Raw genomic sequence first — 13,450 nt, forward strand, 5'->3', positions numbered from 1 at the left:
TTTTTTCAAAGAAAACAAATTTAAAAATACTTTCAATTTTCTGTTGCAATACTTATTTAAGCAGCAAAGCCTGTTAAGCACGTGCCTGATTCATAAGTTGTTATTGAAAATTATATTACTGAGAGACTTATTGGAAAATGCCTTTTTTAATCCAAACAGAATGTATTTGTACAACTCTCCTTGGCCTTTAGAAATGATAGTTATACATTGGAATCTAGAATTCAGCAGGCAGAGAGAGAGAGAAATCTTACTGAAGAGAATGCTGAGAAGGAACTGGAAAACTTTAAAGCAGCCATTACGGTAAGAAAACAGTGGGAATTCTTTTCCTGAACTTAGTGTACCTGAAAGTGCCCAAACATCACAAATGTGTTTGACTTGTAAATTCAGCCCCAAAACTTCATTTTCTCCTGCTCAGACTTCTTGCCATGAGCTGCCTACTACTCTGAGAGAGGGTATATTCTGCCAGAGTGGGCCTGCATTGCTGGAAATGCCTAAGGGATGCTTCCCTGGTCTGGCAGGATTTTCAAGAATGAATACTAGGAATTTGCTGTTCAGTTCTTGAAATAAGCCAGTGAGATAACTAAGAGCACTGAGAACTGCAGTTGGAGCACTGATCCATCCTCTCCTGAGCAAGATCTTTAACAGTAAATTTGAAGTGTCGAGATATGAAAGATAGCAAACTTACTTGAAACCTCAATTCTGAGATCTGTAACTTGAAAAGCCTCTTGACTGCAGATACTAGAAGGCATGGTGTGTGAAAGGAAACAGCAAGGAATGCTTAAGGAACAGGTTCAGTCTCAGGCTCAGGTTTTGGGCCTGAGTACACTTTGATTCCAGCTGTCCCTGATGTTCCTTTGCAGCAGTAGTTTTGAGTCCTTCCTGCCAGCTTTCTCTAGGTTTTCTAACTGGAAGGACAAAAAATTGCTACAACGTGTCAACTGAAGTGCTGTGCATGTCTCTGTGCATAGAGGGAGGGATGGTTACACACCAGGCTGATAAATGAAATAGCCTTAGACTCAGCATGCATTACTGCAAGGAGGTGCTGCCATTCTTATGAGAATAGTGAGGAGAGCATGATTCTCCCATTTACTTTATCAAGAATATCATCAGGTAAGAAGATATGCAATTAAAGAAAGATTGTGATCACATCTTTTGATCTGGAATTCCAAATCTCCATTTTTAAATTATTGTTTCTGTAAAAAACAGTTGAGAATATTTTGCTGCTTTTCCCTCTGTTCCCTGTGTAAAGAGCAAGCAGAAACAGCCTATTAAATCTCTGGGTTTTCAGACTGAAATAAGTCTGTTAGATTTGTATTTCTGTCAAGAGTCTCTAATTAGGCACCAAAGTTCATGTTGCCAGCATGGGACAGATGTGATTGGGATTTTCTTCCTTTAAGCAGTTCACATGCTACAGTCTGGCTTCTGCAAGCTTTTTTATAACAAAGTGGAAACTGCCCTGCCTTTGAAAGCTTTTGTTCTGGACAATGGAATAAACTAAGAAGCAATTAAAAGCAGTGATGGCTTCTGTAAAATCTCTGTCATACTAGACCTAGAGTTGTTCCAATCTCATTGAGAGGTTGTCTTCATTTCTGTAGGACAGGCACATATTTTATGGCTCAGTGACAGTTTTACCAGTCTTTCTGTTTTGTTTTTTTTTTTAATCAGTGTTGTGATAATTGATGTTTTATTCTGAAACCTAATTTCAAGAAAAAGCTTATCTACATGACTTTCTATGTTTTGAAGAAAATAAAGAGGTTACAGTTGTCAAGAAAGAAAAGGAAACTGTGAAATTCTGTGCATGATTTTTCCTAAACATATTCCCTTATTTCTTTTTGGTTCTTGCAGTCAAATTTTGGTTGCAATTTATTATCAAGGTAGCATTGAAATTCTTGAGACTGTCTTATTTTCCAAATAAGTGAAGTATCATAGAACTGAAAGAATACATGTGGCCTTCCTAATACTTGTGCCCAGAAATTAAAATGTCCTTTGTCCCTCAGCAATCATGTAAGTGCTAGTTGAAATGAACTTAGCATTTGTAGAGTTCACAGGTAGTGGGGCATGTGTTACTATAGATTTCAGAAGGGAAGTACCACAAATGTGCTGAGCCCTCCCTAACTGCTCAAACTGTGTTCCTGCAGCTTGCAGTGAAGCACCAGGGCAGCAGCACTCGGAGCTGGCAGGGCTGGCACCCCTCTGGGGCTAATCTCTTTGTAAGGAGTTCTGCCTGGACATTTCTACCCAATTTTGGGCTCTGGCCACTCCATGTGAACTAAAAACATGCTGATAGAGCTGCTGTGTTTTCGCTTCAGTCTTCAGCTCACCTGTGGCACCACTACGAGCACAGGGAAGCCTACCAGAAGCTCCTGGAGGACATCGCGGTGCTGCGGCGTTTGGCTGCCAGGCTCTCGAGCCGCGCCGAGATGGTCGGAGCCGTTCGCCAGGTGAGGGCACCCCCGTGTTTAACTCTATCCTGGATCCACAGGTGCACTCTCTGCCAGCCTGGGTTAGAGGCTGTGTTCACCCTCTGAGTTTCATTTGCCATTTGACAGATTAAAACATGTGTTGAAGTGTCAGGTAACATACCCCTGGAGCCTGGAAATAGAACTCCAATGGAAGAAGAGTGCCCATTAAGCTATTTAACATCTGTACAATGGCAGCATATACTTTATTCAGAGCTACAGATGCATCACAAGAAACTAATTTCAAATCAGTGCAGCAGATAATAAAAATATTAAAGAAAAAAAAGGGAAACTTTTCTGGGTCGAAAAACTCATCTAATTCAGTCACTTGCCTTTGGCAATAGCTCAGTCAATTACAAAGAGTACGAAAACAGAGTGAGTATAAATAAGAACACATCAATACCCTCCCAGATTTAACAATGTTCCCTCTGCCCTCTAAAGTAACCAGAGTGATGCCAGTGACTAAGACCTTTAAAGGTTTGAAAACAAATGTGGTATACAGCATAAGTAATCAGATAGACACACAGGCAGGGTGTCTGAATATATGACAAAATAAAGTATTATATTCTGTAAAATGCATATGAATTGGCATTTTCTTTTAACTATCTTAGGAATTTTCAGTCATGGAGCCACCAATATTTCTTTAAGAACAACAGCTCCAGATTTAGCCCTGACATGGAGCATACATATGGAGGCAAATGATTTGTTGGAGATGTGTAGAGGTTACTTTGATATTTCCTTCTTCTCTTCCTTAGGAGAAGCGTATGTCAAAGGCAACAGAAGTAATGATGCAGTATGTGGAAAATCTGAAAAGGACCTATGAAAAGGATCATGCTGAACTAATGGAGTTCAAGAAACTTGCCAATCAGAATTCTAGCAGAACCTATGGTGCATCTGGTAAAGAAAAATAAAAATTTAAGGATCTGTCTTGCCTCTAATTCAGAGAGATGTTGGTGCTATTAATGATTTAAAACAAAATATTGTGAAACCTCTTCATGAAGTTTGCATCTACAGGAGTAGATTTTCAAAAGTTACAGAAATAAGATGTTTCATATGAGCCATACTTTATGCTGTAGTACAGTAATTTGAAATCACTATCACTTACCAAATTCTGATGAGGTCCAATCATATTTTCTCACGGCCTCTTGCAAATCCATGTACTCTGCACAATTTTAAAGCAACTGCCTTTTAGGTAGATGGAGGCAGATGAAGGCAAAATTTTGTTATTAAAAACCCTTTTTTCTTTTTACAACCTCTTCTTTCCTTTGCTGGAAACTGAAATATGAGGATTTTCCTTTGTGAGAACTTGTATATGGAGGCCAATAGTGGGAATTTTGCCTGATTCAGTGAAAATAGTATTGATTTGGTTATTTGAAATTATTTCAAAATTCTTGTGCACGTGTAATTGAGAAGACAGCTGTATGACAATACTGTATGACAATAAATATGTGGTCACTTACAGACCCTGTGTAAATATACTGTATCTGAGTTTGAAATATAAGCAAGGGCTTTATTAATATTATTTAGAGATACTCACATAGTCTAAGACTGTTTTTATCTTTGTTCCTGTGCAGAAGATGGGGTTCCTCGTTCATCTAGATCCATGTCTCTCACTGTTGGAAAGGTATTTCTGCAATATAAAGAAAACGAACATTTTATGAAGTGAAATTTCTTTGTCTATATACTCAGTCTTTGTCTATTCTCAGTTCTTTAGGCTGTGCTCAAAGAGTGCTGTTAAATTCTCAATATCGTTTCTGCAATTTATTGCATGTACTTTACTATTTTGGATTCATGACTTAGTATGGCTTTATGCAATACAGGTAGTGCCTGATGTGAAACTCTAGTGGTTTGTTTCTGCAAAGCTTCCAAGTGTTGGAGATAACTCTGTCACAAAGCTTGCTGAAACAACCAGTGATTTGGGAGGCATGAGTCCCAGTGTGACCATTATGAATTTGGTGACCAGGTGCATTATATTCACTCTGCTGTTTATTTTCATGTTTTTATTTGAGTGGGTTGTCATTCTTTAGGCTTAGTTTATTCCTGCCACCTCTGAGTGTTAGGTGTAAAGAATTACAGCACAAAGCATGCAGAGGGCAAGATGGGATTTCAGAATGAGAACCCCATAGGTTGAAGCAGAGGTCTCAAAAAAAGACTGTATTTAACAGGGGCAAGTCCAAATAATAAGGAGGAGGAGAAAAAGAATCCAAACACTAGAATGGAGTGCCTACTGTAGCTGCAGACTTCCCAGAGTAGTTTTTCAGGAGTACATTAAATAAAACTGTTATTAATTAACAGGTATGGTTGGTTTTGTCTAGAACCAGAATCAATGAGTGACTCTTAAGTATTCACTAAAGCTGCATTCACTCCTTTCCTGTAAAGTTGTCTAAAGAGCAGAATCTTAGAAGTGTTTGGATATGCACTAAAACAAAGCTGTTAGATGCTATAAGTGTTTTGATGTTTTTACTTAGCTGGGAGCATAGATTTTACGTAGATTTTATAGGATGAAGCATTTGGCTACTTACCAAATGACAGCAAAAATTTACATAATCCGTACTTGAGCTAGAATATATTGTTACAATTTGCATGTGTTTGTCATAAGAAAGAATTTTTATAGTCTTTGGGAAATACAAGCAGTGTTGCATGTTGCTTCCTAACATATTAATTACATGTTTACATGTAATTAATGTATCATAGTGGGTACAGTATATAGGGACATAGCAAGATAAGAGTTTCATGTGTGGCTTCATTATTTCCAGTCACTGTGACACTGGCACTTTCCCCAGTATCAATATGCATCTGCTTTCATCAAAGATAAAGGCCTATGATAAGAGCTGATGATATTAACTCAGAACATTTCTGTTGTGTGATTTACACTGGCTTTCAGTATGGAGGGAAAAGAGCAGCATCTCTGTGTCACACCTCATTTCACATTAAGCTCTTGCCATACCAGGCAGTACAAGATGAATTTCTGGGAACAACCATGACCTTTTATTTTACTTTTGCTCCCAACTCTCCTTTTCCCAAAGGAGATGCTGACCTACATCTTTGCCCCACAAATTAACCCCCAGAATTGTTCTTCATTCTGTCTTTTTGTGTGGTAGAAAAAATAATTGTTGTTTTTCCCAGAATATGCCTCGAAGGAGAGTCAGTGTTGCAGTTGTTCCTAAATTTAACTCCTTGAACATTCCTGGTCAGTCACCAACAGCTTCACCTATACCTTCAATGCCATCCCTGGTAAGTAAAACCCACATTTTAAAGTTACCAGTTTTTGTCTAAATTATTTTTGCATAGGGGCAAGCCATAGTTACTGTAGAATGAAAGCTTTTTCAGTGATTTTACTTGTTTTGACTCCATCCTGAAGGGGATGGGCAGAAGTGATTCCTATTGTGTAAGGGGATATTTCAATCTACCTCCACGAATGATCCCTTTGGGAAGAGCTGAACAGGGCAGGCTGCTGATCCACAGGCCCTGGACATTGGGGAGGCAATTTGCCTTTTAATCTGAAGTAACACACAGGAAAGAAATAATGAAAATAGCTGTACACTGTAGAAGAGAAATTTCAAACAGAAACCACAGAACACAGCTGGACTGCTGTTCTTCATTGCCCAAAGTCCACTGAACAGAAATAAATGTAATTAATGTGCAGAAATGTACCTGGTAGCAATTTAGAGGTTCTGTGATGATCTGGGATCCCTGGAGCCATCAGCCTCCATGTTGAATATTTTTTGTTAAACTTTAATAAATTAAATTAAACTCTAATCTGAACATAATAAATCTATACATATGCTTTGGAGAAAAACTGCAAGACATACTGTTCAGAGATGAGCTAAGATGGAACAATAAAGTTATGGAGTTTTCTGTTAAAAATATAGGGTTATTTAAATGAGGGTTTTGCTGAGAAACTAAATCTATTTGTCTGTTTTACTTGTAAGAAAAGCATCTGTTTGTGCAATTTATTTATTATGTACTCAGGGTAAATTGCTTCAGGAACCAGGTGTGTTTGTTTGCTATGGTTTATTATTATGAATTATTTTTGTTTAAAATTTCCCATTGAAAACTCAGCTAATAAATGCATGTTCTTAAAATAATAGGAGAGAAGCAAGAGAATAATATTACTGTTAAGTGATCAATATATTAAGGAGAACATTAAATAAAAAAAAAAATAAACAGGGTAGAAGGAAATGTAAGAGAAAATTCTTAGTGTGCAAGTCCATTGTTTACTCTGGTTAATTGGAGCAATGTGGAAGCATCACATTAGAGATACTGTGCTTATGAATATGGGAAGGAAACCTAAGCAGGACACTGCCTTTGTTATTTTATTGAACACTCATTTGAAATTAATGAATTTTAATTGGTATTTAATTATTTAGTCATGAATGTTAACTAATTAATGAATGTAACTTTTATTGCTGTGTTTTACTTACAGTCTGAATCACCCAGTAATGGAAGGAGCAACCTAACATCTACTCCTGCTCTGCCAGCACTTCTAGAAAAGTGAGTTTTGTCTAGGTCATCTCAGTAACTATTAAATGATAATACTAAATGACAATTTAAAGAATCATGGTGTAGTAGTGATATTACTACTACTTGTTAGAATGCTTTAAACATGCAAATTAAAAGCTTTCAACATGAATTTCGTGTATTTTAGATTAGTGCTAAGGCAGGACAAAATTCATCTCTATGTCCTTGTTTTACCTTGTGCTTCACTAAGAATGTGAGTGTGCAACAACTGAGAAAACAAAAATGGGAAACTACAGCACTGGCTGCTACTATTAAAAAAAAAAACTCTGCAAGATCTAGACCATCCTTTCAAATTGTGCCGAAATTCTGTGGGAAAATACAACAGCCAAGAAAAACCTTATCAATATTTTACACTTAGGAAAACAAATCATGTTACCAAGTAACAGAGGCAGAACTTGAAATTCAAGTTTGAGCCTAAGTATGTGTGCATGGGCCAGCTGGTCTAGTAGTGTAGAATTACCCCAACCAGCAGAGTTTTGTATGCTTAAGCACTTGAAGCTTATACTCATGGTTTGTTTAAAGTCCAAGTGAAAATAATGTTTGTTAATATGACTGGAGAAAAAATCCATTGCCCACAGATTGTGTCAATCAGGTTGAACTATTTTAGTGCCGGGAAAACAAGGCCTGTAAAAAGGGTGAGGAAATGGGATCCATTGTTGAGCTTCTTAAATTGACTTGGATAGATCTGCTATGTCTCAATCACTTAAACTCTCTGTCCCAGATAAAATAAATGACAGGAGAGCACTGCAGGAAGACAGCAATATTAATCAGCTTATCTTCAGGCTAAATGCTCCAAACTTTTACTTGAGAAAAATTCTAGAAAGTCAGCACAAGAGAATACTTAAAAAGCAAATAGAAGCAATGTTTTGTTGAATTAGTATTTGACATTACTTCTGTTATGTTCCTCTTATGTGGCAGGTTACAATTTCTAAGATGAGCTTTAGAAAGTTGAGGGAATTGTTTTCATGAGTAGCAAATAAATGTCATGGATGAGCCACGTAAGCAAGGCTCTTTTCTTCTTTTTTAAAGAAGAATAAAAATGATAGTTTTCTTACCTTAGAAACATAATAATTACTGTTCTGAAATCACAACATCCTGAAACTAATATTTTTTCTTGGTGTTCCTTTTTTTCTTTTGAAAGACATTTCATTTCTCTGATGAACTTTAAGAAAGACAAATCATGACTCACAAAATTGCAGCATACTCAAAATACAACACATTTCCCTGATGTTATTTTCTATCTGTCTGCTTCTTTTGTCTTGGCAGTGGGAAGTCAAATGGAGAACCTGACTGTGAAACCTCAACTTCTGTGCTGACACAGAGTGGGTTGGAAGAGATCAGTCCTGAAACTAAAGCCAAGATAGAAGAGGAAGCATATAACAAGGGGTGGGAATATTTTTGTGAACTAAATCTTTAAATGTGTGCTATCAGATGAGCACATGTGTTTTGAAAATTTAATTTTAAATACAGTAGTTATGTTGGTCTCAAAAAATACTTCACAGAGCATGTTTGGGGCAATTAAAAACTTTGGGATCTGTTTTTGAATGTCAAGCAAAGAATTTTGCATTATGTGAAGAGTGAGACAGATTTTGATCCTCTCCTGCAGAATCCAGCATGCCATCTGACTTTAGCATTGAATTGCATTTATTCTCCAGGAAAAAATAAGTATATAGAGGATATTCAAAGGGATGGAGAGCTATAGAAAAATGTTTCCTGGTTCCTTTACAATGGACAGAAATTGTTCTCCATGGAGAACCTCTTTTTTTTTGTTCAAAATGCTAAATTTGGTATCAGCTCTAATATAATCCTCTGTTCAAGAAGGGTGGCTGTCTGTGTGCCTTACCCATGGTCTTCAGATAATTTTTACTCTTGTTCAAGTGCTGCAATACTTCTACTTGTGTTTTATTACATATAGCAAAACATAAAGCTAATTTTTCATTAAATAAAATCATACTTATACATCCTGCACTAAGAAAGAAACTTTTTATCTGATAAAGATATCAGGAAGCCTTGAAGAAGACCAAAGAACTTCAGGAACTGAAGGAAGAAGATGAAGAGACACCCAAAGAAAGTCATGAGGAACATGAAGAAAGTGAAAATGAAGATGAGATAAAAAATCTGAAAAGCAGGTGAGACAGTGGTGTAATATGTCCGTAGAAGAGAGGCCACTTTTTTCTACTTGTGGTACCCAAGCAAGTGTTTTATCCTGTCCTTTTGCCATGTTTTCCTCCTGGGGAAGCATATTGAAGTAACAGTATTTTCACAGAAAGTAATATTCTAACACAAGATATTTGCAAACCACAAAATTTTTGATTTTGATATATCAGTTAAAGCTGTATGTTGACATCAAGATGCTTCATCTTGCTGGGGTTTGGTTCTGATTTGAGGTAAAAGAATGGTCCATAAAAGTTCCTTAGATGCCAAAATGTATCCCTCTGTGAATATGTACTGCCTTATAAAGGCTGTAATTCAGGAGCACGAGCTGGTGCCGTGTGTCATTCCTGTCACTGGAGTGTCACTGCATCCATCTGCACCCAGTGCTTTCTGTCTGTACATTACAGGGACATTGAATGCTGGCCAAAGCCAGTAATATATCCAACCCCAGGTTAAGGCAGGGATCCTTACCTAACCCAGAAGAGTTCATTTCTATTCCATAACCATTATAGCTATAAACATCTGCTGATCTGAGATTTCAGCCGCCTTCAGAGAGCAACCCTCTCATTAGTCATTACACTCTTGGAATTAAATGTTTACCACATATTCTAACATTTAATTTAGTTGATCAAGGTATGAACTGTGCAGAATTTTGCATGTTACCAAGCTCTGAGATTTGCCAGCTGACAGGTGGGAGAAATAAGAGTCAAGTTTACAATCTTCAGCTGTCTCACAAGTGTTACTCATATGAAATAGTTGGAGTTGGAATATCTGAGTGTACAGCTCTCCATAAAAGAACTTTACAGTTTGATTTTTCTTTGACAAGGTGTTTGTATAAGGAAAAAAGATGGTGCACCACCTATGGCACCTTCCAAACTGAAAAGCTTAAGATAAAAAAAAATTGATTAATATATAATAGTTTTCTTTTCATTTTACAGCAGACTTGAAGTCATTGTTAATTATTTATATATCCTGTACCCCAAACTGTGCAAACACTGGAATGTGGTGTGGCTTGTGGTGGCTGCAATAGTCATTTTTGCTGTGGTGTTGGGAATCTACCATTCCTACAACTCCTGTGATGAAAAGTCAGAGGCACCTGAAGGGAAGGCCAGCTGCTCTGCGGCCCAGCAGTATTCCTGGTGGAACTCAGGATTCCGACAGCAGCAACGCACGGAATAACAGAGGGACAGCCACGCCCTTATGGTCCCTGAGCAAGTTTGTGTAGTAGAGCACCGTGTTTAAAGGTAGTGCTTAGTCATCCCTGTGGCTGTTCCACTGATCCCTTAAGCAAGGGAGTTACTCTACACCACCAGGTTTGGGATCCATGGTGAGCATTCCTTGCTAAAATGCCAATCTGATCAATAATCCTGTCTGTCCTCTTATTGTAAAGGACTCGTAGAAATAAAGTAGTGTTGAATTGTGGTAAGGTTGTGGCAGTAATCATCAACCTGCAAGACATTTAAAAGAATGATTTGCACAGGACATTGACGTTTTGAAAACCATCATAAAACCCACGTTTGCAGTTAATGCTTTACTTTGCATTTCTTGAATTTACTGTTGATTGTTGAAGTTCTAATTGCATTTAAGTCCTTTGGGTTTTAAGAGGCTAATTAATTTCCTTATTCATGACTATTGGGTAGAAATAGAAGCACTTCCATGGAAGAATATAATTATATTCTAAGACCAAATGCCTTGCTGCTAAAGTAATTTTATAAGAGGAATTATCTATATGATAATTTAAATGGAATTCTAAGTTCATGCATAAATGTGTTTTATGATATGTTTTAAAAATGGGACCACCACTTTTTTTTAAATGGGGTACTCAGCAGAACCTAAAACGGGGTCTAGGTGGCACAGCTGATATCATCCAATAAGTCTGGAAACTTCTGCTATATAAGTTTCCAAAAATGAATGTATGCCACTCAAAGTACTGGTTACAGCCAAAAGTGGTAGCTGCCTGGAAGGGTCCATGTGCTACCCAAGCCCAAAACACAGTAGTCTTGGACATGGGAAGCAATCTTCAATTCTTGATTGAAAAAGAAAACAAAAGCTCTTCAAACCTCTTTATAGAGGTGACCACATCAAGTGGACTCTGCCTTCCTGCTAACACTGGAATAGGCATTCTTTGAGATCTGCAGCACGAACAGAGCTCTGAGAGCAGCCAGACCCCAACCAGTGCCTGCATGAATCAGGCCATGGTAGCAGTGAGGCCTTAGGAGAGCTCACTGTGTGTTTTCAGTAGTTCATTTTCAGTATCTGATGCCAAGACTAAAACTGATCTGACACACTTCCAGAGCTGAACTCATCTTTTGCCCAGATTTTTTGCCAGTTCTGCCTATTTGGTAGTTGTGAGTTCTTACACAAGAATGTGAGAGCCTGAAATTTTTGGACAAGCAGTTTGAAAATGGTGGAGCCATTACCTGTACAAAACCCAGCACCTAGGGCTGAGACCAAAATGTGTGTCAGTGGAGGTGTGCCTTTTATACCTGCTGAGCACCACTTCTGAAGGAAGGTGAACTGTGTTTGTTTTTCCAAAGCTATGGCCACAATGGCAAATCCAGTGTTGCACTTGACTGCACTCCTGTCCTGCATCCTCCTGGCATTTTCTGGTTGAGAAATGGGTCTGTTTTCCATCAGAAGGATAAGGGTGTTATGAGTACTGTAATTTCAGTTCTGATACAGTCAATATTGTCCTGTCTTTTGGTGGAAACACTGAACTTTAAGCTAACTGTCAAAGAAAATAGGTTTCTAACTCAGTCAAAAATTTAGTTCACATACCTGGCACTAATAACAAATATCCTGCTGGTGAATTTTTCTTGGCCATGTGTTTCTTAGAAGATATTTATTTGGGGGAAGAAAAATATTAAAAAAAAAAAGCAGACCACTACCACATTTTGGGGGGGGGTGGGGGGTGAGGAAAGGAATCTATAAGCAATTAGAAGGTTTTTTTTTTATTATTTTAAAGTATATATATTGAGGAATAGTGTGCTTAAGGAAGTTCAAAAAGGATAACGGGGAAGTGTGATTTGGTCTAAAATTACAATTGGTAAAGAATAAGGAGAAGGTTTCTTTGCAAATTACTTGGAATCTGGTTCAGTTACAATTTCTGACTGTGAAGAACTACTGTGACCTTTCATGTGCTTTCAGTATTTAAAGAAACTTGTCAGTTGTTTGCTTGAATACTTTACTAAATTCAACTTCTTTAACTCAATATTCTTTACAAATAACATTTGGTAACATAATAAGGCAATAAAATAGAAAGTAAATTCTCTTAAATATTCAGATTTTTCTATGCCAGAAATTAAGGCACATATTTATGTGATTGTGGAAATGTTGGGCTGCACTGAAGAAAAATAATTAACAGTGCCTGTAATTTAATTAATTTGTTTTTATTTATCTCTGCACTGTTCTGAGTCCAACAACTTTCTTTGAAATACACATGGAAAGTTATTGATATCAACAGGGCTCTCTAATTGATAAGTGTTAAGTACGTGAAAAGGTCTTTTTGGTCAGTGGGTGAATGAGGTGTCCATCCTCTCTTAAAATTCAGCACACTGGCTTTTTGTTGAATTAGTGCAAAGGAACAATTCCCATAAGTAGTTGTACTGATTTGAGCTGAACTACTTGCATGTCTGAGGTAAGTTTAATTTAGCCACAAATGAACTGAAAGAGGCAAGAGATTTTAATGAGGTTGCAACAATGAAGATAAAGTTTACTTTAAAAAAAAAAGTTCTTTTTATAACTCCTTTGAGCAAACTGTCCACTAAAAATAACAAACCACAATGACTAACAGCACACTAAATAGCTATGCTTATATTTTTCAGTTATTTAATTAAAACACCTTTTGTTTAATAGGAAACTAGATTAAGCTCAAAACCTATTCTAACTATAATTTTATCTGTTGGATATTAGTTTGCTTTATCTGGAAAAAAAAAAAGCCAAACAACCTCTTCTGTGTTCAAAGATCACATCAGATAACAAGAAACAGACCTATTATTTATGCTGTTAACACTGACATAGTTTCTTGAGGTGCAATATTTATTTTTCTGCTTCAACAAGACACATTTATGGTTTCTTCTGCACAGCACAAATGTTTCTAGCAAAAGAATTTCAAAAGGGCACTATTTTTGTGTATCATATTTAAATTTGTAATATTGTAAGATTTTGCACAAGTGTGCTGGTATTGTACTGTATAGTATCACATACTTGAGTTTTGAAATAAAAGTATGGTTTCAAAGTCCTCAGTGTTTTTACCTTAAAGATTTGGGATGCTCTGTCTGCATATTGATGGCTGTGTCCTCATGAAATAAGTCCTG

The 13,450-nt window shown here is 37.0% G+C and overlaps 1 protein-coding gene across 9 annotated transcripts in view; it reads left to right on the forward strand.

Moving 5' to 3' along the window:
- Nucleotides 1–13,374, forward strand: part of IRAG1 (inositol 1,4,5-triphosphate receptor associated 1) — a 93,627-nt gene extending 80,253 nt beyond the window's left edge. For 8 of the 9 annotated variants that reach the window (XM_050975341.1, XM_018907932.3, XM_030240140.2 and 5 more), the window contains 9 exons: nucleotides 160–300; nucleotides 2,310–2,441; nucleotides 3,215–3,356; nucleotides 4,034–4,083; nucleotides 5,586–5,693; nucleotides 6,886–6,953; nucleotides 8,247–8,366; nucleotides 8,978–9,109; nucleotides 10,073–13,374. In XM_050975341.1, the coding sequence (XP_050831298.1) occupies nucleotides 160–300; nucleotides 2,310–2,441; nucleotides 3,215–3,356; nucleotides 4,034–4,083; nucleotides 5,586–5,693; nucleotides 6,886–6,953; nucleotides 8,247–8,366; nucleotides 8,978–9,109; nucleotides 10,073–10,313 (1,134 nt within the window). In that variant the 3' untranslated portion in view covers nucleotides 10,314–13,374. The remainder of the gene's footprint in view (nucleotides 1–159; nucleotides 301–2,309; nucleotides 2,442–3,214; nucleotides 3,357–4,033; nucleotides 4,084–5,585; nucleotides 5,694–6,885; nucleotides 6,954–8,246; nucleotides 8,367–8,977; nucleotides 9,110–10,072) is intronic. The other variant, XM_018907934.3, reaches the window with a different exon arrangement.
- Nucleotides 13,375–13,450: the final 76 nt, after the last annotated feature.

The sequence above is a fragment of the Serinus canaria genome, chromosome 5 (assembly GCF_022539315.1).
Source record: "Serinus canaria isolate serCan28SL12 chromosome 5, serCan2020, whole genome shotgun sequence".
Taxonomy (NCBI): domain Eukaryota; kingdom Metazoa; phylum Chordata; class Aves; order Passeriformes; family Fringillidae; genus Serinus; species Serinus canaria.